The 25,799-nt window shown below is 43.7% G+C and overlaps 1 protein-coding gene across 6 annotated transcripts; it reads left to right on the plus strand.

The window, feature by feature from the left end:
• frem3 (Fras1 related extracellular matrix 3) lies at positions 1 to 25,433 on the plus strand. Of its 6 annotated transcripts, none has more exons than XM_028403457.1 (25): positions 1 to 5,020; positions 5,426 to 5,515; positions 14,683 to 14,829; positions 15,400 to 15,630; positions 15,725 to 15,850; positions 15,993 to 16,244; positions 18,603 to 18,752; positions 18,851 to 19,060; positions 19,184 to 19,381; positions 19,478 to 19,642; positions 19,717 to 19,899; positions 19,975 to 20,105; positions 20,874 to 21,032; positions 21,130 to 21,433; positions 21,515 to 21,646; positions 21,734 to 22,065; positions 22,237 to 22,429; positions 22,473 to 22,487; positions 22,521 to 22,622; positions 22,955 to 23,082; positions 23,169 to 23,303; positions 23,437 to 23,563; positions 23,652 to 23,839; positions 23,926 to 24,072; positions 24,141 to 25,433. In XM_028403457.1, exons 1-25 carry the CDS (start codon positions 1 to 3, stop codon positions 24,705 to 24,707), a joined length of 9,432 nt encoding a protein of 3,143 aa, XP_028259258.1. In that variant the 3' UTR covers positions 24,708 to 25,433. The 6 variants fall into 6 exon arrangements, with proteins under 6 accessions (XP_028259258.1, XP_028259250.1, XP_028259241.1 ...); XM_028403449.1 differs by lacking the exon at positions 22,473 to 22,487 and adding an exon at positions 22,877 to 22,888 and having other exon boundaries at positions 22,518 to 22,622; XM_028403440.1 differs by lacking the exon at positions 22,473 to 22,487 and adding an exon at positions 22,884 to 22,901 and having other exon boundaries at positions 22,518 to 22,622.
• The last annotated feature ends 366 nt before the right edge of the window (positions 25,434 to 25,799 follow it).

Consider the following 25,799-nt stretch of genomic DNA (forward strand, 5'->3'; position numbering starts at 1 on the left):
ATGGCTGGTTGTCTGCAACGTTCCCAACTTTGGGCATTTTTAAGATGTCTGCTCGTGACTTTTCTTCTCAGCTGCTGTTTTCCCTCAGTGCATGCAGAGCCATTTCATCAATCTCACCTCTTTTACCACAAGTCTGGACCTAATGAAGATGATATCATCATTGCTAACAATGGCATCAGGGTTCCTTTTGGGAGGTCTGTGTTTCTGGACCCTGTGAATGACCTGGTAACAGAAGTGCAACCTGGTGACCGCTGCCACATCACCGTTCTGGACAATGACCCACTGGCCCAGAAACCTGGAATGCTGACCCCTAAAAAGTTTCCATGTTCCTTTGGGCCAGAAGAAGTGAAATACACTCATTTTGGATCTCGCAGCCCCAGTAAGGACCGTGTGAAGCTGCAGCTCCGTTATGACTCCCACACGGACACAGTTATAGTGCCATTCATGCTGGAAGTGGAGGTGGTTTTCCAGCAGCTTGAGATCGTCACCAGGATTATGCCCATTAATGTTGAAAAGCTGAATGGAGACAGCAGTCCTATTGACAAAAAGGCTCTGGAGTTTTCCTTTGAGGATGGTGTCACACAATGTAAGATCACTTCTCTGGTCGGCGCTGGAGGTCTTCCCAGGTATGGCACTCTTTTGAATAACCCCGCCAATGGCCACATGGTTGACTGTGATGAGTTTGTGAAACTGGGTATCCGCTACAAACACACTGCTAAAACCAATTCACCGAACAGAGATTATATTCCACTGATGGTAGAGCTGCAGGATAATGAAGGCAACACCATAATGCAAGAGCATTTCCAGATGATGGTTAGAATCAGAGAGGGTACAGAGAACGCGGCTCCTAAACCCAGCTTTGTAGCCATGATGATGATGGAGGTTGATCAGTTTGTGATGACAGCTATTACAAGCGACATGCTGGCTGCTGAAGATGTTGAATCTGACCCAGATGATTTAATCTTCAATATTACATCGCCCCTGAACCCTGAGCAGGGTTATATTATCAGTACAGATGATCAGAACCTGCCTATCACCTCTTTCTATCAGAGAGACATCAAAGATCTCAAAATAGCCTATAAGCCTCCCTCCGAGGACTCGCAGCAAGAGCGGATTTTCCAGCTAGAGTTTGAAATTGTAGATACCGACGGTTCAGTGTCAGAACCATTTGCTTTCATGATTGTGGTGAAGCCTATGAATACTTTGGCTCCTGTTGCAACCAAAAATACAGGGCAGCTATTGTTTGAAGGGCAGTCCCGAGCTCTCTCCAGCTCCCAGAATTTAGAGATTAGTGATGAGGATAACCTGGAGGATGTGAGAATCACAGTTGTCGATGGCTTAAAACATGGAGACCTGACCGTGCTGGGCACACGCACGAAGTTCTTTACACCTGTTGACTTGGATGCTGGCATTGTTGTGTACCAGCATGATGGCAGCGACACCTACAGTGACAACATTATTTTTAGAATGACTGACGGTAGTAATGAAGTGGAATTTTTGTTCCCCATCACAATCGCTCCCACTGATGATGAGCCTCCTATTATTAATGCTAACACCGGCCTGGTGCTGTTCAAGAATGAAGTTATGCAGATCTCTCCCTTCATCCTCAGTGCTACTGATATTGATTCAGAAGACTCCACTATTAAGTTTATTATAGAAGCACCATACTCCACTGTAGGAGAGCTCCTGCTCAGGCAAGTAGAACCTCCAGCTGACCAAACTCTGTGGAAGTTCAGTGAGACAGATGAGATGTTTGAGCAGGTGGTGACTGAATGGTTTCAGCAGGATATTCTGGATGGAAAGTTGTTCTATCGTCACATTGGACCCCACAGCACAACCACTGTGATTGATCATTTTGTGTTCCGGGTGCAGGATGACAATGACCCACCTAATCAATCAGGCGAACACATGTTCACCATCAAAATCCATCCTGTTGATGACCTTTCTCCAGAGCTCTTGCCAGGAACCACCCTTCACATGACTGTCCAGGAATATGAGCTTACATACTTCAGGAAGAAATTCTTGTGTTATACTGATCTAGATTCAGATGACAGAGACCTAAAGTACACCATCACTAAACCCCCAACTGACACGGATGAGAACAATCCAGCACCCTTGGGTGAAATTGTCCAGACTGACAACCCTGACACTGTAATTACAGAGTTTACACAAGCCCAGGTTAATCACCACAAAATAGCTTACAAGCCTCCAGACCAGGAACTGGGCATCACTCCAAAGGTGGCTCAGTTCACATTCGTTGTGGAAGACACAGCCGGAAACACAGTAGATGGTCTATTCACCATTTTCCTGCAGCCAGTTGACAACAAACCCCCAGTCATCACCAACACAGGGTTCACCCTGATGGAAAGAAGTACATATGTTATCACCAGGAAAGAACTGCATGCCACTGACACAGACACAGATGATGAGAATATCAACTTCAAAGTGACGCAGACTCCTCGATATGGGCAGCTGCAGTATTTGGGGATCGGCATGTCAAGCAGTGAAACATTTGTGCTTGAAGACATTGCAAATGGCCGCATGACTTACATCCATGGAGGAGAGGAATCTCTCAGTGATGTCATCAAACTCGCTGTAAGCGATGGATTCCATGAGGTGCCTATTAGCATTAAGATCACTATTGAACCGGTTGATGACGAGACCCCTACAATTATGCTCCCAGCCGGCCTGCTTGGGGCCTCCATTGATGTCCTGGAAAATGGAGCGACAGAGATCACAAGTAATGTCATTCAGGGCCGTGATGAAGACACCGATGACCTCATGCTTACTTTTATTGTTGAGGAACCTCCCAGACTGGGAGAAATTCTGGTTAATGGTGCTTCTGCTGAGAGGTTTACTCAGGAGGACATTATTAATGGGTTGGTGGTTTATGCGCACACATCCGGTGAAATAGGTCCAGTAAAAGAACACGACTCCTTCAACCTGACTCTGTCTGACATGTCTGATCAGTGGGTCGTCGGTGGCAACAAGGTTCAAGGTGTGACCGTTCATGTCACCATCCTTCCTGTTGACAGCATTCCACCTATTGTCAGTGTTGGAGAGCAGTTTGTTGTAGTGGAGGGGGAGAAAAATGTTATCACTCTGGATCATATTCAAGCTGAGGATGCTGACACCAACAACGATGACATCTTGTGCACTATCATCGTCCAACCAACCTCTGGTTATGTGGAGAACATCTCCCCAGCCGCAGGCTCGGAAAAATCAAGGGCAGGGACAGCCATCACTGCCTTCACTATTAAAGATATCGCCATTGGACACATCTACTACGTCCAAAGCATCCACAAAGGAGTTGAACCTGTGGAAGATCGTTTCACTTTCCGCTGCTCAGACGGTATTAACTTCTCTGAACGCCACTTCTTTCCCATCATCATCATTCCAGCCAATGACGAGAAGCCTGAGATTTTTATCCGTGAGTTTGTGGTGATGGAGGGCATGAGTCTTGTCATTGATACACCGATTCTTAACGCAGCTGATGCTGACATCCCTGGGGACGAGCTGCACTTTGAGATCATCAAAAATCCCAAGCATGGTACAATAGTTCAGCAGCTCAGCTCAGGCACGGTCCACGTGGAGACATTTGACTTGGAGCAAATTAAAGAAGCATCCAACATCGTCTATGAACACGATGACTCTGAGACCAAAGAGGACAGCTTTGAAATCAGGCTCTCTGATGGGAAGCACAAGGTTGAAAAAACTGTCCTCATCATGGTTATTCCTGTTGATGATGAGACGCCGAGAATGGCTATAAATGACGGTCTTGATGTTGAGATTGGAGAGACAAAAGTCATAAGTAACAAGGTCTTAAAAGCAACAGATCTTGACTCTGAAGACAAAGAGCTAACATATGTGGTGAGATATGGCCCCGGCCAAGGTTACCTGCAGCGCATCAGCAAGTATGGCGACGTCCTGGGAAACATCACGCTGGGAATGAATTTCACACAGGATGAGATTGACAAACAGCTCATCCAATACGTGCACACAGGCCAGGAGGGAATCCGTGACCTGCTGAAATTTGACGTCACAGATGGCATCAATCCACTTATCGATCGTTACTTTTACATAAATATTGGAAGCATTGACATGGTTTTTCCAGATGTTATCAACAAAGGTGTGGCTCTCAAAGAAGGCGGGAGAGTCACTCTAACCACAGACCTCCTCAGCACCACTGACATCAATAGTCCTGATGAATTCCTCCGCTTTAGCATCACAAGAGCACCTAGCAGAGGACACTTAGAAAGTACTGATCACCCAGGTGTTCCTATTTCTACTTTTACCCAACTGCAGCTAGCAGGCAACAAGGTCTACTACATCCACACCTCTGATGATGAGATGAAGATGGACAGCTTTGAGTTTGAGGTGACTGATGGTTATAATCCAGTGTTCCGAACCTTCAGAGTGTCCATCACTGATGTAGATAACAAGAAACCAGTCTTAATGATAAACAAGCTGATTGTGGAAGAGGGAGAAACCAAGCTCATCACACCGTTTGAGTTGACAGCTGAAGATCGTGACACTCCTGACAACCTGTTACGTTTCATAGTCACCCAGGTCCCTGTGCACGGTCAGCTGCTGTTCAACAATACTCAACCAATCACCACCTTCACTAAGCAGGACCTGAATGAGAACCTTATCAGCTACAAGCACGACGGCACAGAGACCGATGAAGACAGTTTCTCCTTCACTGTCACAGATGGCACACATACTGACTTTTACATCTTTCCTGACACTGTGTATGAGACACGCAAGCCACAAATGATGACCATTCACATCAACACAGTGGACAACGGCGTGCCCCAGATAGTTGTAAACAAGGCGGCTGCCTCCCTAAGGGTCCTCCAAACCGGACACCTGGGGTTCCTGATCACCAGCAAGGTCCTTCGAGCAGAGGACAGAGACAGTACCCAACGAGTCCTGAAGTACACAGTGTCTGAACCTCCGCTGCACGGCTTCCTTATTAACACTGCACTGGGCAATGACAGCATCAAGACCTTTACACAAGGTAAGCTAATGTTACACAATTAAATCTTTCTATGTAGTTTTACTTGATAATTTACATGACCCTACCCACTGATGATAACTGTGTCCATAGCAAATGGTTTGTTTTATATATAGCAGCAATCAGAATCTAGTATTCAGTTATAAGATGTTTTTAAATGAGGATAGAATATGAAAATTAAAATGTCTATAGATAACAGCTATAGATAACTCTATAATAGGAGATGTTTGTCACTAAAGTCCTCTTTGGACTGGTTTAAATCCTGATTGCTTTCAAACACACATCCACTGCAGCTCCATATCACTTTACCTTCGGCCTGAGGGCTGTAACTAAAACCTTGTAAAAGTGGCTTAGTCGTCACAAATATCTTACTGTTTCTCCATCTCTCTATATTTGTCTTACCAACAGCTGATATCAATGACATGAAGATCTGTTATGTGCTGTTGGATGGGAGCAATTCCACCAGTGATCTCTTCTATTTCATGGTTGAGGACAACGGTAAGAACCCTCTTATAGTTAATAGTTGTGTGAGGTGACACCAAACCTGGTGCCCATTACTGAGGAATCATTTGCCTGAAGCTTTATCTGCCTTTTAATAGCTGCTTAAAATTAAAACTTCCTGCTCTGTGTCAATCACCCTAGTGTTTGCATCACAAAGACTTAAGGCAGTTGGCCATGACTGACACCCAGTACAGAGGCACTGCCTCTGTTTGCCCCACTGGAAAGGGCAGCAGGTTTAAAGGACAGGGGTCAAAAGGGGACTTAAGCCAAACACTAACTGCGGGTAAAAGTGAAAGACTATCGTATGCTCTAAACTTTATTGTCAATTGAACAATGGGGTCCTTTGCTTAAGGGTGTTTCTCAGAGCTTCTAAATGTCACCTTTCATCATCTGCTTTAAGTGTCAATGTGAAATGCGTATAGATATGCATAATAAGATATTCACTTCATGCTTTCCTCTAAGAATCAAACCCACACACAAGTATTTAATGCTTTGTAGTGTTCTGTTAGTGCTCCCAAATGTTTGAAGTGTAAGAAGAGAAAGGGATCATTTCCTCAAAGGTTTCCCTACCTTCCTCTTCTTACTCTGGTACTTGACAGAGGCACTCAAATCACTCAACCCCTGTCACATAAAGATGGGAAATAGGTCCCAGTTTTTACCACTTGCAAATGTACCAAAACTAAATTTAAAGCTAAAAATACAAAAAAAATATTTATCATGTCAGATACATGACATTTTTCTTTACGACGCCTGCTGCATCATCATCTAAAAACATGTTAACAACTAAAGCTAAGTACACCATGACAGTGTACAGTTTACAAGTACAACCTGACAAACAGGGCTGTTTATCCTAAAGAATCCTCTTAACTGAATTCCACATGCACTGCACAGACATGATGATGATAAGGTACAGTGTGATGTATAATCCCTGTGGATTGTCACCTCTGCCTCGACCATAGCTTCACATGTACTGCATTGCAAATTTAGCAAATGCAAAGCAATAAAAATTGCAACAGGTGGCCTTTGCTATTTTAGTATTGCCTGTAAAAATTCAAAACAAGATTTAGAAATGCAACCAATGCTGCAGGGAAAGTTTGGCCTATAACTGTGCTGAACTGAGGGTCATGTCAGTGATGACCTCACCATCAGAAGGCACAAAAACCATAACGATTTTGACAAATTATAATTGTTTAGTCAGCAGCTGCCATTTGGCCTCGTCTGAATTCCTGCTGCCTAACTCTTGCCCTCAGTCTGATAATTTATTAGATATATTGTTATATTTATAGTTCTTATTTGTGACGGAACAAGCTGCCTGAAGCAAAGCATTTCTCTCTTTAAGTGTGCGTTTAAACACAGGACAGGAACAGGAGGTCTTCAATTAGCTCAACACTCCTGTTTCTGTTTGCTTTCCCACTTTGTTTGAGCTTCCAGACACCTCAGCTGAACCAGGTGCAGGGGTGCATACTGGGACTTAAAACGGCTCACACCACAATGTTCAAAACATGAAGATTCTCCAGTTAACATATCCAATCACACACACTCTCAGAAACACAAATACCCAGACACATCCGGGAAAGGATCGCTCAGATAACAGATAAGAGCAAGATGAGCCAGCTGGAGAATCACAAATGTGAAGTGTTGAAGAAGAAGTGACTCCTCAGGGGAGGTGGCGTCCCCCTGGACATGCAGGAGCATGCAGACAGAGAGCGGGCTGATGGTCAGGCTATCTGCTAATAAATCTAAGTAGCTGAGCTGTTTGTGTGGGAAAGCAAAGCTCTGGGTCAGAAGAGATTTGCACCCGAGATAAGTCACTTAAGCTGGCCTCTAGTAGCAACATTTTTCATAAAACAAGGTTCAAAATGTGGATTGAGTGACTTATTTTATAATCCTGTAATTGATCTGAATAGTGGCCACTTGTTGTTTTAAACCTCCATTATAAACTGAAATCATTTTTTAATCTTCGACACAGCACTGTGAAATTTTGTACAGGTGTGGTTGACAAGAAGTAGAAGACCTGTGTATAATTTCAACTGACAACTGTCAAGCATCTCTTTGTCAGGCTTTTTTAAATATATTACATTATTTTCGAGCACCAAAATAAGAAGTTTAAGATGTGCTCTACTCACACTTTTATATTTATTTTTTTCAGAAACTAGAATGAATTATCTTTCAAAACTGTCTCTCCCAGGCAGATTGGCCTTACAGTTCTCCTGTTATAAGCTTTTTCTTTTGGGTATGCAAATTAGGCAAGGATAGCAAAAAATAGGTAGATGAGAACAGGTTAATCTTCGACACAGCCTTCCAATATTGAAGCAGTTTAGCTAAATAAGCTCTTATGACGTGCACAGTTTTAGTGTGACTTCTTCACAGCCAGAAATACCCCTCAGACACACTGATATGAGGAGCTGCTTTAGCCTCTACAACATACCTGCCTCTGCATGCACTGCTGTGATGCTTCTCTATAAGTGGGTCACTCTGGTCATTAACATATCCTCATGGAGAAGTGTTGGCATACCTCTGTAAGCCCAATAGGCTCAAATGTTGCATGCTGTTGCATGTACATACATTACTGCAGGTGTGTGCGTTTGCAGATGCAGGACAAGAGGAGACTTAAAGATGCAGCGTGTGTCTGTGTGTTTGTGTGTGGCCTGTCACAGCTGAAGTAAGGGGGTCGTAATTATGCAAGTGTGAAAGGTCAGGTGTGTACACTCAGTTCACACTCAGAGCTCTTTCTGGTAAAATGAGAACATTTGTGTAGCTGTTTTGCTTAGTTTTTGTAGTTTCTCTGTATATTTCATATACTTACAAGAATAAACAACATTGAACCTGTAATTTACGATTACAATATACCTTCTAAATCTGCTACTGACATTTACTGCAGGTGAGGAATGCAGCAGTATTTGTCTGTTGCTTGAGCTTGTGAGACTCTTATCTCAGAAATGAAACTGCTTTGAGTGAGGTTAGTGATTAATGGACTCAGCAGGAGAATTATTTTTCCCTCATCCTGAAAGACGAGTCTGTATGGGTCGATGTTGGTATGCTGGTTCCAAAGTTCTCCTAGACTCTGTGAGTATAGGAGTAGTCTACAATGGTATGCCAAAAAAAATCCACATGTATGTGCTAATTTCAGTTTAAAACAAATACCTTTGGTGGTTGTTTGATTGTGTTAAAGGGGTTAGATGTTTCAAATATCGGCAGTGACCTCAAACACAAACTGTAGTTCAGGGCGGCTCATTCTCTATCTGATGAAACTCTATTGGAAAAGCAAAACATGCATGCAAAGTGACCAGGTCACAAACTGCCTACAGCCATTCACAAAGTGGGATACTGCAGCAATAAATACTTGTTTTTACAAGTGGATACACAGCTCGCATATATCCTTGTCCATCAGACCAGCAAGCCACAGGCTAAGTAAAGAAACACTCCAACGTGCTGAAATGTCTGTCAGTGACTTTTACATTTTAGTGTGACATTTTAAAATGCCATTTTAATTGGTAAATATGAAGCCCCTGGTAGATATAAAAAATAGATATAGATATATAAAATATATATATATATACTGTATATATTCGGAGCTTTAAAATGTAAAGGAGGAAAGAGACAAGTATTTACATATAAGTTGTATTGGCCTCTGTGCTTTTTCCAATGGCAACAATATAGACTTCCAGCTCTGCAGAGGGATCTCAGACCCTGATGGGCTTGGTGTTATGTGATCATTCAGAGCTGGGGAGAGGAATGCACTTCCTCAGAGACTCCAGACTCCAGGGCCACAGACAGAGCAGGGCCTGGAAGTGAAGTGGTATCCCGAGCAGACAGGTGTGTACGTGAGAGGGAAGGCTCCAGTGGGATCCCCTTTCAAAGTCTGTGGTCACTTCACTTCCAGCTCCATGGAAATTCAACCCAATCTCAGATAGCCCGATAACCTGTAGACATCCACTGTGGAGGTGCCTGCTCTGCAGGGGCCCTTCCCTAAAGGTTGTAATGATACCGAGCCAAAGTGAAGGGAAAGAAGAGCTTTAAATACCAAAAACAAACAGAATTTGTCTGATTTCCTTTAGAACAGTAAGTGTTCAATACAGTGGGACAGCAAGCCAACTGACAGGACCATCTTACACCCCTACTTCCTATCTGTGTTTTGGGATCTTACATGACACTCGTGTCAACAGTCACCCAGAGATTTACTGGCTAATGGTGCCATAGTTTAGCCCCCCCTGTGACTTGAAGAAGCTGAGGCCTCTCAGCCCTCCTCCACCACACCCCACCCTGTTCTCACTTTCCTGCCATACCCTTCTCCAAGAACCCTTTAGGGTATTATGATTGTCTTTCTTTAGTGTGTTCTTCTACTTACCTCCTCTCCATTTTTTTCCTCTCAGGCTTTAACCCTACCCCTTTCACTGCCTTGTGGTGTCACCTTGTTCTCTGCATCTATTTCTCTCTTTATCCTTTTTCCTCAGCATTGATTTATGGTGTTGGGTGGGCTGCTGGGGTGGGGTGGGGTTATGATGTATGGCTATAGCGGTTATTCTTATCTACTCTCATATGGCAAAGCTGTTGCTACCACTAGCCAAGCTGTCATTGAGTTACTTGTACCGGTCCTTTAATTTTTAGCCACACTACAGAGAGGTTGCTATAGAGAGGAAAGAGTCGATCAATGCATGCAGCAATTTGGTCTGAGAGAAATGTACCTATGATTAATTATCTGCAAGACACAAATGAACTAATGACACCATTTTTCAAAGTTTTAAAAACTTACTCATGCTGCTGAGACAGGTTTGTTCATTCATAGATGGAGGCCATTATTGCTGTGGATTGTGGAGTGTCACATAATGCTGACTTGCTGTTTTCGATCACCATAAACAGAAGGCTGTCATAAGACATATCGACAGTTGAGCTCAAAGAAACAGGGGCAGGTGACCTATTATGTCACCCCAAATTCTTGTGTACCACGTTGCCCATGTTTACTTTTTTGGTTGGATTGGTTGTTTCTGATTATGTAACACTCATGCTTGCAGGCTGAACAGAGCACAATATAGGAAAAATGGTTTACATTATACTTTCTGGACCTGTCACTGCATAGCATGTTAGCATTCTGGCCTTTAGTCCTGAGTTCCACCATGCAAAATGTATTAGCTGCATGCTTCCTTTCTTGCACTTTTATTCATCATTCTGCATAATATTTTGTTGAAAGACACGGACTGCTGGAAGCTTGTTCGTTATGCTATAAGATTTCATTAGATGTTGCAAGCATCTGTGCCAATATGCTGCCAAGTGTGGCAAGCGGGGGTCAAAGAGGATGTGGCTCTCAGGACCTGTCAGATTATTTTGCAACATCTCACAGAAGCAGCAATGTGGACACTTTGACATGTTGATTTGCGGCACATGCTCCGTCCATCCGGAAGGATAATTACAGTTATAATACAGTGTATTATGCAGAGTGCCTTGGAAAGCAGAAGGGTATGGATGAAGTTGCTATTTTTTAATACATATATATGTATTTTGTTTAGGAACAAGAATCAAAATCAAATGTGTCTGTTTGACATCTCCATGATTTAATGCCTTATAAACTGTAATGTCTAAATACTGAGCATAGCTGACAGGAACTTCTGGAAGTATTTATATGAACAGGATGATTGATGGAGAAATGCAATAATGGTGATGCTTGTCACTTGATGTGGATATTCTTAGACGGTTGCCTGATCCTTGCATCATGCTGCTCAATGTCAAAGCTTCATATTGACCTTCCTTCCTGCTCTCTGATGATATCTCCGGCCTGACCCACAATCCCTCTGCATCTATGTATGGTGCAGGAGGTGCTGCTGTGTAAATATGAGCCGATGAAGAATGTGCTGTCAGAGGACGCCGGTGAAGGGAAAATCTGTGGCTGTAATATCCTGTATATGGTATGATGCTTCTTTCCTGACATGGGATACTTTGGATCTTATTTGCTGAGTCATTCTTCTTTATTTGTACCTAAATTCTGCACCAACTCGGTCTGACCCTAAAAGTGAAAAACATTCCCATACCTCCATAATATTCCTTGCCTTGCTGTGCCAGCGAATAGCATCAATCACACTGAAGCATTAAATAGCTGCTAACAGGCGCATTTGGAACAACACGCAGCCTATAAAAGTTTTCATCCCAGCAGAAATTATGATGATTGTCAGTTTGAAAAGCTAATGGAAATGTGAGCTGAGCCAGGCAGCTACTGTGTGTATTGGATTTGATAGCCAGTCTAATATAGTATAAGTGTCATAAAAATTGTAATAAATTAGCCCATCAGTCTAAAAATGATGTCTGAGGAGCTATTTTGGCTCATACCGGCTCCGACCTCAGTGCCTGACAGCATGTTCAAAAGAAGCCAGAGAAGGGAGATTCCCCTCTTTTCCACACTGCTGTGAACAATGTGGAGGCAGGCAGAGAAGAACGCCACGCTGGTAGATCTGGCCCACCCAGACTGTGGCCTGCTGTCCCTCTCAGTTGTCCATCCCCTCAGCGAACAAAGCCGACACAGGGAGGAAGGAGAACATGGAGGGGGGAGGAGTACAGCTGTCACTCTGCTCCACATAATCTGGGAGTCTGGCGGGAAGAACGAGAGAGAGAGAGAGACGAGCTGACAAAGACTGGGGGAGATCTTTGTTTTTCTGTTCAGTTCTGCTTGTTTTTCCTCCTCCAGAGATTATGTTATGTCAGTGTGGGGCTTGGCGTGAGTAAATAGTGAATTAAATTCTTCAGGAGGGCACAGGATCTCTGACAGTTATTCTGGATGAAAATAACCACCTGTAGCACTTGTAAAACAAAAGCAAAACCACCTGTTGACCACACAGTGAAACCAGGCCACTGAGGGGACAGGTCTAGGACAATGTTTCCTTCATTTAACCATCTCCTCAGTGCTGCTAGTACTGTAATGCATTCAGTACTGTAGGTCATTTCCTAATAATAAGAAAAGTGAACATTTATTGTTGACCTTAGGATATAGCACTTAAACAAAGCTGAGCAGACAATCAGCTGGTGTCACAAAAAGGGCTCAGCTGACGTATCCACATGACATCATTTCATATGTCACATTACACCTGTTCACATGTACATATCAGGTAGCACTGTGAGGGACACTCAAAGGTAACATTTCATCAGGATTTTTTTCCCAATCAGTCACTGCTAAGTTTAACCTTTTCTCAAGTCAGTGGCCGAGTACTAAAGATACACAACTTTAGCCAGGGCTCATTTTTTTAAATTCACAAAAAACATTTTATGATGTGTTTATGAAGGCACCATTTATGCAAGAATGATATTACATACTGATTTTAGAGCATATGCTGCCATCCATCCATTATGTCAGGGTTTTTGATGGCAGGCCTTTCAGCAATGCCAAACATTCAACAGCATGGCTCTGTAGTAAGCATCAGAGCACTGAACTGTCCTCCCTGCAGTCCAGAGTTGATTTATATTTTATGTGTATGTTTTCAGCAGCCTGTAAAAAGGAAATCAAACAAGTAGCCATGTTCTGCTGTGACTTATAAGAGCCTCATTGTTGTCTTCCTTGTAGTGAAGCAGAAGTCAAGAGCTGCCTGATTGTTCCATGCCAAAACAGAGGCAGCTTTTTGTCTTGGCAGTGTTCATTTGATAATCCTCGATGATAGCCACTAACTAAGCTTCTCCTCATATCGGCTCCGAGCTTACATACCAGCTTCTCCACTATGGCCGGCTGCCAGGACACACTTTCTCCAGCACAGAAACAATCTTATAACTGAAGTTCTTATAACTGGAAGGAGGCCATTTTCTAGTGGACCACAAAGATTTGATTCCTGCTTGAGTGCTGAAGAAGTTTATTGGTTAAATCGATCATATACACTAATGACAGCAAAACTCAACACTTAAAGAATTTGAGGTGAGCATAAGCAGACATGATGCCTGTTTCCTGTATTTTTAGCCATGACTGCAGGAAACCTGAGCATGGAGCTTGGTTGCCCACCGGGCTCTGCCACTCCACTCGCTTGGCTTTACAAGAGCAGTAGAACTCCTACCGCTGACTCTTGACAAAATGGAGGATGATCCCTGTGTTTACTGTTCCAAATAATTAGTTCCTACAGAGATACAATCCAGTATTTTAATTTTTTTCAGAAAATCTACTTATTGTGGTTTCTCCCTCTTGTTGAGTCTAATTCTGTTTGACCGGTGTTGACATGTAGGTTTGAGGAAGTAGCCCCCTTTCCATTTTGAATGCCCCCCCAGTGTTTTCATTCTCCTCAGCCACATAGCATAAAAAACTGCAGCCTCTTTCTTCTTCACTGAGGCAAAACTGAGCTCAATGCTGGTTTATTATGAGGACAAGCGGAGGATCTTTTCCATTGTTCACTGTTTGCTTTTTTTATCCATGCTCCTTTGACAGGCCTACCTCGCCCTGTGATTTAAAGCCTCAGAAAATAAAAAAATAGTTTTCTTTTTATAAAACAACAACAAAACTGCTTTGTGTTTCATCTGGCTCAGTTATGTCCCATTTAAGCATCTGTAACAGAGTAAGGTCAACAGGGCTGCTGTCAGAGTGACCAGCCGTGCAAAAACTGAAGAGAGACAGGCCGTCCTGATCCAAAGAATCCACTGAGAGTGTCTGACCCATTTCACATCACAAGTCACAGGTCACCGGGCTCCTCTCGCTAAAGGAGAAGACATTAGGCTGTTTTTAAAGAAGAATATTCAGCTTATGTAGTAGAACCTCTTAAATATCTCTAAAGCAGCCAGTGTCAAGTCAATGACCAAACCCGAGCTGACACTTAAAGGGATTACGCGAGTCATGAGATAGTGTGGATTAAGGACTGGATGCTATAAGACTCTGAGCTTTAGATATGTCATATCAAATGTTTTTGTTTTGTTCCAGAAGTATCGGCTTCCTTTTTCAGAAAGAAGTGTTAACTCATGATCATAAAGTGAAAATAAGACGACAGGCCAAGTGCAGCGAGGTTTAAGGGATGCCCTGGTTTTAAGTTATCATGTTTCCCTCACAAAATTAAAATGTTCCTCTGATTCCTTTTATCCTCGTCCATGCAGCAGATTGCAGTTCATATGCCTCACTGACTCCTTAATAAATGAACAAAATAGATTATTGTGCACTAGAAAGGAGTTTTGAATGAGTTGCTGGTGTGTTAAGCTCCTTTTTTTCCTCTTTTTAGGTGGAAACAAACTCAAACCTCAGCCTTTCCGGCTCAACTGGGCCTGGATCTCTCTGGAGAGGGAATACTACCTGGTGGATGAGGATGCCAAGTTCCTTGAGGTGACACTGAAGCGCAGAGGCTACCTGGGAGAAACCTCCTTTATCAGTAAGCGATTGATGAACTGAATGAAATAACCTTCAGGTACTGGGTGATGTGCTTTTTGCTTTAGGATGATGACATTATATGCCCTTATTAAACTGACAATTTAACGATGATGTATTGTTGTCAGTGTGTCATTTTAAAGGGCAAACCAGCAACAAAACATGAATATACCTCTTTACTTTCCAAGCATCCTTTATGACAAACAAAAAAAATGTTAAATGTCAACCCTAAAGAAGCATGGCTTCTGTCTTCTTGTTTGGCTGCTGCTCCATTTCTGCTCTTGTCTGTGAAAGCGACTCATTTGAAAGCACATATATCCTTTCACAGTAAAGGTCACGATGAAATGTTACATGACAGTCTGTTTGGCTGCATCAAACACTTGCCTGCAAAAGATTTATAACCACATGTGTTACCATCTACATGTGCCTCTGTAAAGATGTAAGAGATGCATAAAGGAACATGCACAACTGTGGATAATGTTACACATTCAGACTGAGCACTACAGAAGCACTCAGCTGCAATATTACTGTCAGGAGACTAAAATTTAAAGCTCTACTCGCCCCTCTCCCACAGGTATTGCAACTAAGGATGGCACGGCTGAAAAGGAAAAGGATTTCCGAGGCAAAGCCCAGAAGCAGGTCCAGTTCAATCCAGGCCAAACCACAGCAACCTGGAGAGTGAAGATCTTCACAGACCAGGAGTTTGAAACCTCAGAAACCTTTGAGATACAGCTCTCAGACCCAGTCATGGCAGTGCTAGAGTTTCCTGACACTGCAACAGTGGAGATCGTGGATCCTGGAGATGGTAGTTATCAGGAGTCATTTGTGAAACGTTGAACCACTATAAATGTCGACTAGATTGTTAAACATGTGATCCTACTGATTTTCCTCCAAAACAGAATCCACCGTCTTCATCCCTCAAGCAGAATTCAAGATAGAGGAGGACATTGGAGAGCTGTTAGTGCCAGTCAGACGCTCAGGAGATGCCAGCCAGGAGCTTATGGTGGTCTGTTACACTCAGCAAGGTAGGATGATATAGAACAATAAAGAAAAGACTAGAGGAACTTCAGAGCTGACAACAATGAGTCTAAAATACTAAACATAATGTATAAATAATCCTCCTCTCTCTCTCTCTCTCTCTCTCTCTCTGCTTCCATATTTCCCCAGGCACTGCCACTGGCACCATACCCAGCACTGTCCTGTCCTACTCTGACTACATCACCCGTCCCGAGGACCACACCAGTGTGCTGCGGTTTGATAAAGATGAGCGAGAAAAACTCTGCCGCATCATTATCATCGATGACTCTCTGTATGAGGAAGAGGAGAGCTTTAATGTCAGCCTCAGTATGCCCATGGGCGGCCAGCTGGGCGCCAATTTCCCAACCACCAAAGTCACTATTTTGGCAGACAGCGATGATGGTAAGTGGAAAGAATCTCAGTTGTTTCATCAGTGTTCAATGCTACAGAGCTCAGTGCTGGCTGCCTTGGTGTATTAAAAAAAATCGTTTTGTACCAATATATCAATCAGTGCTCTCTAACATATATATTTGCATCATCAATAATATATATAGAAACTCTAAAGCTGTTTCTTTCTTTGGCCTTTGTCGTGGATTTATGATTGGTTACAGATGGGTGGCATCATGTGCCATGCAGGGCTACAGAGTAGAGCAGGTGTGTGTGATCCTGCTGCTCAGGCTGCCTTTGATGCTTCCATTTTGGTATCTACACACCATTAATCCACCAAAGGTGCACAGACACCACCGTCACCAGAGGAAAATCCCTGGATGCTGTGCTTGCCTCAATGGCCTTACAGTATTTTCAGGTCCATTGCCTTCCTCATGTCGGGCCCGGAGTCAGACGGCTCTGCTTACACACTCTGCTTCCCCACGCTCTGCCTGTCTGAGTGTAAGATACAAGATGACAATAGACAGGTGTCGAGCCAGAGAGCGGTGACCTCAGTGGATGATATGCTGGGCTGTTGTCTGACAGATAAAAGGACTTAAAACCTCCCAGTGCTCTTCGAGCGACCCCTGTACTCATTGGCATTCAGCAGAGCTCAGGGGGACACAGAGGGCATCCCTTTGTCTGCAGGAACCAAAAGGCAGGTGGTGCAGAGAGGGGGAGGACTGTGCAGGGAATCCAAATGACTGGCATGTTTTTGCTCTGTCCCTCAGCTCTTAAACTTGAGTGGAAATGCAGTTTTTAATGCTGTCCACAAACCTGCTAGTTTTATTTTTAATTTAGACCAACTGTCTGAAGAACATTTTGACAATTTATATCCTTTCTTACCATTGTCACACAACACTTTTTGTGTTGTCACATTTTGGCTTCACTCAGCTTTGACATAAAGCTAATTTCCTCCACTTGCTTGGTGTACAAATGAACTTTATTTAGAAATAATCAGCATGCATTCCCAGACATGTGAAAAGACAAGAGAGGACTCCTCAGTGTGAACCTCTATTGTGGTCCCACGTCTTGGTGGGTCCTGAAGTAACACCACACCATAAATCTGGTTCAGTGTCTGTAAAACCATCTGCCTGCCTGAGTAAACTTGGTGGTTTGGACCCTTGCCAACATAGAGTCTCTATTGTTACTGTATTTGTCTGGCTCTTCCTCCCACTGATCTTGGGGTGGCCATGTTGGCACTCGTTTCCCCTTCTCACCCTGCCTCAGCGCTAAATAGAAGCTGAAAGGCCATGAAAGCGTGCCAGAAATCCTTCCCTTAGCATCAGCTGTCCATCACTGTGAGCACCAACTTAAAAGTATATCTGTATACTTAAGGCTAGACTCAGCCTTTGAATCACATACATATAATACACATATTACCTATCACTTTACATGCAAACTGCTCATGTCCTCAGTACATACTAAAGTATGCCTAAAGACATGGCTCCAACCAGGATGTCATCACAGTCTCTTTCTGTTCTTTAATTCATGTGATCCAGAAATGAGAAATCCCAAAAGGGCAACAGGTTACAACATTTGTAACCCCATTGTTCTCAAAAAAAAATCCTCAAAATCTGACGATCCAAATCTTGTTAGCTCATTAAGCACGTATCCAATTTTGAATTTTTTGCATCTGTTCTTACTGAAAAATTGAAGTCCTGAACCTGCTCGTCTATCGGGTAAACTCTGAAAAGGACTGGCTGGACACGGTGTGATGAAAACACACTTTATACAGAAGTGTAGAGAGATGAATTGACAATGTCTTCCAAGGGTCTGAATTCTTGGCCTTTGCCGCTGCGACGGTGGACGGTTGCCTCTGTGTCTTAACCCCCCCCTCCTTTTACCACGCTCCTTATCAGTCTCTCTATCATCAGAAACCTGGAACATCCCTGCACTTATGCATCATTCGGTGTGCACATACAACTGCATGCCTTATTCTCTCAGGTTTATCCTCAGCCCTCTGGCGTTGAGTTCAGACAGAGCTGTCTGGATTTAGATAAGTGGGGGAGAGGACTGAAAGAAGATGGATGACAGCTCTCTTCCTGTGCTGAGTCACAAATGAGGACATTGCTCAACTATTCATGCCAAACTGTCCTTGAACCGGATTCTAAAGCTACAAAATACGTAGCCTGAATATTCAGAATTTATTCCAGACATTTAGAAAGAAAAGCTTGTGTTGTTTTCTCCTAAAAGCCTTGTTTAGAGAAAAAGAAATGTGCTGGTGAGATTAGTTCAGGATTCTTTTTGTTGTTTGGAAACATTATCATTTAAAAATAATCTTATAAAATGAGACAAACTAAGCTAATCTTTTGTAACCTCCTATTCTCACAGAGCCATCACTGTACTTTGGAGAGCCAGAGTATGTTGTGGATGAGAGCTCAGGCTATGTTGAGGTGAAGGTCTGGAGGACAGGGACTGACCTATCCAAGACTGCTACCGTCACTGTCCGCTCCAGGAAGAGCGACCCTGTGTCTGCAGAAGGTAGAATCAATGATTTATAACAAAATCAGTGATATTCTTCATCATATTAAATCACAGTGTAACTCAGTGTCTTCTTCTTCTTCTTCTTCATGTACCAGCTGGATTAGACTACGTTGGAATTAGCCGCAATCTGGACTTTGCTCCTGGAGTGACGATGCAGACATTCAGAGTGACCATCCTGGATGATCTAGGTCAGCCAGAGCTGGAGGGGCCTGAGACCTTTGACCTTGTTTTACGGATGCCCATGAACGCTGTGTTAGGAGAACCAAGCAAGGCAATCATCACCATCAACGATACTTTTACTGACTGTGAGTTTTGATCGGAAAAACCATGCTATTATCAGTTTCTTCACATCAGCTCAGTCTAAATGCAAAGGTAAAGCAAATAAAACAAAACAAAAGGAAAACACTGACAGACTATTGTCTTTTTAGTGCCAAAGGTTCAGTTCAAAGAAGGAAGCTACAAGGTGGATGAGTCGGATGGTGAGGTGAAAGCCACAGTGTATCGCAGTGGAGACATCAGCCTCAGATCCACGGTGCGCTGCTACACTCGCCAAGGCTCTGCTCAGGTCATGATGGACTACAGCGAGAGGCCCAATACTGATGCATCAGTCATCACATTCCTACCAGGTGTGACATTCTTTTACTCCCTCTTGCTCTCTCATGTGCTTTTTTACAAGCTTCTCCTGTGGATTATAATCTCTGCATCCTTCATTTCCTCCCCAGGTGAGAGTGAGAAGCAATGTGTGGTCACCCTGATGGATGACTCCGTCCATGAAGAGGATGAAGAGTTCCGCTTGGTGCTTGGAACTCCTAAGAGCAAGTCTCCATATGGAGCCTCTATCGGAGAGCAAAAAGAAGCGCTGGTGACCGTCACCGATGAGAAAGACAGTACGTGGTGGATGGAAGCAGATAGTGTATACAACAAGAGAAAAAGGATTAAAGATGTTTGCTTTTTCTTCTAGAGCCAATCATCCGCTTCTCTGAGATCAAGTACAGTGTGCGTGAACCCCAGGTGAAAGGTGACATAGCAACAGTAAAGATCCCTATTCTGCGTCATGGAGACACTTCGAAGGTCTCAGTGGTGAGAGTGCACACTAAGGATGGCTCGGCGACCTCTGGAGAGGACTATAACCCGCTGTCGGAGGGTAAGAACCCGCTTTAGAGGCTCTGAAGTCACAAGAGAATTCCTGTTCTGATTGGTCTTGCTGCCTGTTTCTCAGATGTGGAGTTCAAGGCAGGTGAGAAGGAGCACTTTGTGGAGATTGAGATCCTGTATGACGGACAGAGAGAGATGAGAGAGGCTTTCACTGTACACCTGAAGCCGGACGACAACATGGTGGCTGAAATACAGGTGAGATATGAGCTGAAAGACACACATTAACAAGCTCACAGTGGCGAGCAAGACCTGTATGTGCACAGTACAGTATTGCAGATCTACACATGAGCCCTGTCATGTCAGCCCGTGTTAAAATAAGCAGACAGCAGCTGGCAATGCTGTCAGCACGCCTCAACCACAGTCTTATAAAAAGCTTTTCCCCCTGGAATGTGATGCTGAGGGGAATGTCCCCGCCGAGCCAAACAGAACACAACCCTATAAACAGAACTGTGACATTCTACCCATGTACACTACATCAGGCATGAACAGCTCATGTGACAGAAAGAGGTTTTCTGCTGCAAAATTCTTTTGTGGTATTTCATGAAAATACATGTTTCAATGGCATATCCATCAAGAAAACAAATTTTCTTTGGCTTCACTGAAATATTCCAAATACAATACTTTAGTGACAGGTGAACACAGTGCATTGTCTTAAACAAAGGCATTCAAGAACAAAAATAATATTGCTTCTTCATACAGTGTTTGAAACTAAGCAATACAAAATTTAGCTGCCATGCAAAAGTTGTAAATCACCTGGTCTGTATTAATGTACTTTTTTATTTTGTCATCTAATTCTAGTGTAATAAACACTCCATAAATGCTGTTTCCATGTCATAAATTGCACAGAAATTGCATGTTTTTGTTATGATTGTGTTAATTTTTTGACCACACTCTTATACATGTTCTAATTTGTGGTTCAGTTTTTAATGTTGATCACCAGCTCATGTCTTTCTTTTTTGCTAGATGAACAAGGCCATTGTGTATATTGAGGAGATGGACAGTGTAGCGGATGTTACCTTCCCTGCAGTTCCTCTGGTGGTTTCTCTGCTCATGTATGATGACACCGCTAAAACCAAAGACAGACCTCACCCACCCAATGGATACCCTGTTGTGTGTGTCACGGTGAGTGTGATGCTGTTTTAAACCTTAAAAAACAAACCACACATTTACCTTATTGGCATTATAACATTCAATAATGCTTATTTTCCTTCATCTCCAGGCCTGCAACCCTAAGTACCATGACTTTGATAAAACAGGCTCCATCTGTTCGGCTGAGCACATCAATGACACCCTCACTCAGTACCGCTGGCTGGTCAGCGCTCCCACAGGACCCGATGGAGTGACCAGTCCCATGAGGGAGGTGGACACTAACACTTTCTTCACCAACACCAAATCTATCACCTTAGATTCAATCTACTTCCAAGCCGGTTCCAGGATCCAGTGTGCAGCAAGAGCCTTCAATGCCAATGGGGATGCTGGCCTTGAGCTGTCCAGTCCCATTGTTGTGATCAGCAGAGACGAGGGTGAGTGGAAGGCTGAGGGGTCTTTAGTAACATGTGCAGACATATTTTAGGCGTAAATGTACTAACTTAAACTCTTTGCAGGTATGTGTCAGCCCCGTGTCCCAGGTACTGTCGGAGCTGAACCTTTCTCTGCCAAGATCCGCTACACAGGCCCCGATGATCCAGACTTCCCCAACCTCATCAAGCTGACTGTCAGCATGCCTCACATGGATGGTGAGGAGCGAATCTTGTTGGCCCTTTTTGATACGTGGTCATTATTGTGTAATCATCTCACAGGAAAAAGCTTCCCTCTCTGAACAGGCATGTTGCCAGTGATCTCTACAAGACCTCTGTCCAACTTTGAGCTCACCCTGAGCCCGGATGGCACACGTGTGGGTAACCACCGCTGCTCCAACCTGCTGGACTTCAATGAGATCCAAACCGGCCATGGCTTCATCACAGATGCAACAAAGAACCCTGAAATCATCGGGGAGACTTCACCCTACCAGTACAGCCCCATCATGCGTTCAGCCAACTCACTGCGCTTCTACAGGAACCTCAACTTAGAGGCCTGCCTCTGGGAGTTCACCAGCTACTACGACATGTCAGAGCTGCTGAATGACTGTGGGGGATCTATAGGCACTGATGGACAGGTAAGGAAGATAGAACTGCAGTAACCCCTGAGGATAAATGGTCAGCTTGCCAGGAGCAATTATTTTGCATCCAGTTCAGAATTGCTTCTGGAGACAAATATTTGAGCTAAATATACCTTCATATTTTTTTCTTTATCGTCCTTGAAAAAGTCCATTTTCCTATTTTCATAGGTGCTGAACCTGGTCCAGTCATATGTCACCCTCCGTGCTCCTCTCTTTGTGTCCTACGTTTTCCACTCTCCGGTGGCTGTTGGAGGCTGGCAGCACTTTGACCTGCAGTCAGAGCTCAAACTTACCTTTGTGTATGATACAGCAATTCTGTGGCAGGATGGTATTGGTAGTCCACCTGAAGCTGAACTACAAGGTTTGTCCTCACTCAGTGATGCTCCCTGCTAGTGCTTACATAGGGAAAACTTACTCTTGTTAATAAAAGTTGTCCTCTGTTCTCATAGGAGCAATGTACCCCACCAGCATGCGCATAAATGAGGAGGGCCGTCTTGTGGTCAACTTCAAGACTGAGGCCCGCTTCAGGGGACAGTTTGTTATGTCTCATCCAGGTACTAGAGTGGCGCCCTCACACATAGATACACACCCCAAACCCATCCCGCAGGGTCATTCTATACAAGCAGCCTCCTATTAGATTACCCTGTGGCCCACATCTTCTCTTTATCTATTTCTGGAGTTCCACCTCTGGGGTCTTCCTGTGTGAAAGTGCCAGAGGTCATTTCAGCAAATGTCAAAATGACCCTGCAGCATTTACAGTTAGGCAGTGAGTGGTACAAACAATGTGAAAGGTCACTCTATAAATAAGTAGGTAGACACAGTTGCTAGTTTAAGTTGAACGAATGCAGCTGTAAAGATTTATGACCATGTGCATGTTTGTTTTCAGGAACCAGCGTGTCCTCTATGGTGATTTGTGCTGACCACCCAGGGCTGACGTTCACTCTCGCCTTGGTTAGGACTGAGCCGACATACAACCAGCCCATGCAGCAGTGGAGTTTTGTCTCAGACTTTGCTGTGAGTCATCACTACATAAACAATCACCGTCCATGTGTTGGACCAAGGACAAAGCTTAACTTCTTATGTGTCTGTCTGACCTCCAGGTGCGCGACTACTCTGGCACCTACACAGTGAAGTTGGTCCCCTGCATCGCATCACCCAACGGAGAGTTTAGCATCCCTCCTGTCTGCCACCCAAGAGAGCCACTTACTTTTGACATGGACATTCGCTTCCAACAGGTTAGAGCTCATATCCTGGCTGCAAGTTATGATGTGAAGGCTTTAAATCCCTCTTATAGGACATTATGCATATGTATTACTAACACACATATGGAGTAGTCAGTTCTTATCTGTTCCATGACCCCTCTTCCAGGTGAGTGACCCAGTGGCAGCTGAGTTCAGCCTCAACACTCAGATGTTCCTGCTCTCCAAGAAGGAGTTGTGGTTGTCTGATGGCTCCATGGGTTTTGGAGAAGGGACTGATGCTGCTTTTTCAGAAGGTACTCCAACACTGCCATCTAGCGTTGTTCAATAAAATTTTATCTGAGCCCTGGAAGAAATCTCACTTTTCATACACCTGTGCTGCAGGCTCTGCGATTTTTGGGCGTGTGATGGTGGACCCAGTCCAGAACCTGGGAGACTCCTTTTCCTGCAGCATTGAGAAAGTCTTTCTTTGCACTGGAGCTGATGGTTATGTTCCTAAATACAACCCCACTAACAAGGAGTATGGCTGCCTGGCAGATGCTCCTTCTCTGCTTTACAGATTCAAGATCCTGGTATGCTGCAATGAATTCCAAAGGTTATTAGCCTCTTGAAAGAGTCATTTTTTATTTGCTGATTTTGGTGTGCATTGTTCCTGCAGGATAAGGCCCAACCAGAGACTCAAGCTTCCAAATTTGGTGATGTTGCATTTAAAGCTACACTGGCCCAAGACACACCTGGAGCTCTGCCGTTGGTCAAGCAGCCAGGCTCAGATGGCTTCACCCTCTCCTCCTCTCCACTCTTCCAGGTCTGTAAAATTCTCTGTTTAGAAACACATACACAAAGAGAAAAGGTGATTAAACATTTCTTTTTCAGGTGGCTGCTGGTCGAGAATGGTTCATCCACACCATCTACACTGTCCGCTCCAGAGAGAATGCCAACCGCAACATTGGCAAGCGCAGTGTGGAGTACCTCCATCACAGTGTCTCCTCTATGGAGCAGCCCAACACTTCCAATGTGGCCGCTCGCCACCGCCGTGCTGCCCCCGCCTTCTCTGCTCCCACTCTGGCCGAAGACATCGGTATTGAGAACAACCGAGGAACGAACATCCAGCACATTGCTCTGGACAGAACCGACCGTGTGGTGGTCAACCAACGTCAGCCCTGGTCCCCTAACCGTGACCCTGTCTTGGAGCGCCCCCTGCTGGAGAGTTCAGGGAGAGATCCTGCAGATACCTCCACTATACCCATGTTGGTAGGTATTGCAGGTCTGATCCTCCTCATCTGCCTTATCACCACCATTGTCATTCTGCTCCTGCGACGTAAGAAACGGGACAAGAAGGCCCAGTTCCCCCCTTACACCACCTCCTCTTCTTCTGCTTATGGTGGCTACAGTCAAGGCCCAGCGAGCATGTGGGGTGGTTCAGACAGCTCTGAGGTCTAAATTTGGATCCTGCTCCACCCATGACACCTTTCCCCTAATAAAAAAAAGACTTTGATAGTCTCCTCCACCACTGTGCCTTTGATGCCCAACTTGTGCAGCACTGAAGAGAGCCCAGTATAACCTGTGGACAGCAGAAGATGTCGGTGCTTAGGGCCCACATGCAGAGAATGTACCTGAGTTTTACTGATCTGTGATGGTTAGTTTTTACAGTACTGTACTGTAGGTTTGTGCCTTTACTGCAGCCACTTCAGAATCACGAATCCACGTAGAAGCCAGTTAACATAAATATCCACTTTGTTGCCAAGTTGTAAAATATTACTCTTTATCCAGTGTTTGCAAATGCATGCGGCTTTAGTAAATGCAATTAACCTATGAGTGAATGGCAACCATGTTTAAATTTCATAAAATAATTTTTTATGTTCCTCCTTTAAAAATAGAAAGTTTACCAAGTTTTTTATGACTATAATTCACCATGTTCATGTTTTTGTAGAGTAGAGCCAAATGGATTGAATGCTAGTTGAATCTGACCTCATTGAATGATAATGTGATTTTTTTCCCCTGTTGTGCTTTAACAGGCCTGCAGTATACCTGCCCACTTCTGCCAGTACCACTGTGGTGCATTGAAAGGGAGTGTAAATTATATTTTAGACTTTCTTTTTTTTTACTTTTTTTTTGTTCTTTCATGTGGATGAAATCAGATGCAAAACTACTGCGCACATATCAAAGTAGAACTAAAGGTATTATTAGTCCCTGGTGAAACTTGAAAAATATGAACTATACATCTTTCTGGTTTGTTGATCAAGTCCTGAAAAAACAAGTGCGTTATGTAAAAACAAATATTTCATCTACAGCTGACAGTATATCTTAATGTGCCAACTGTTAGATTTCTATGGCTTTTTCACTTTGTGACATTTCAAAGGTTTGGATGTATGTACACTTTAAACTGTCAAATATAAATGTAATTTTTTGGAATCTGCTTCTTATTTGCATGGATTAGATTGCACAATTTTGTAAAAAATGGGACCTTTATTGGACGCTCAAAAAGACATTTTCTACTTCACATAGAAGGTAAGGTTTTTAAAAATAAAAAGG

Source organism: Parambassis ranga, chromosome 1 (assembly GCF_900634625.1).
Source record: "Parambassis ranga chromosome 1, fParRan2.1, whole genome shotgun sequence".
Classification (NCBI taxonomy): Eukaryota; Metazoa; Chordata; class Actinopteri; family Ambassidae; genus Parambassis; species Parambassis ranga.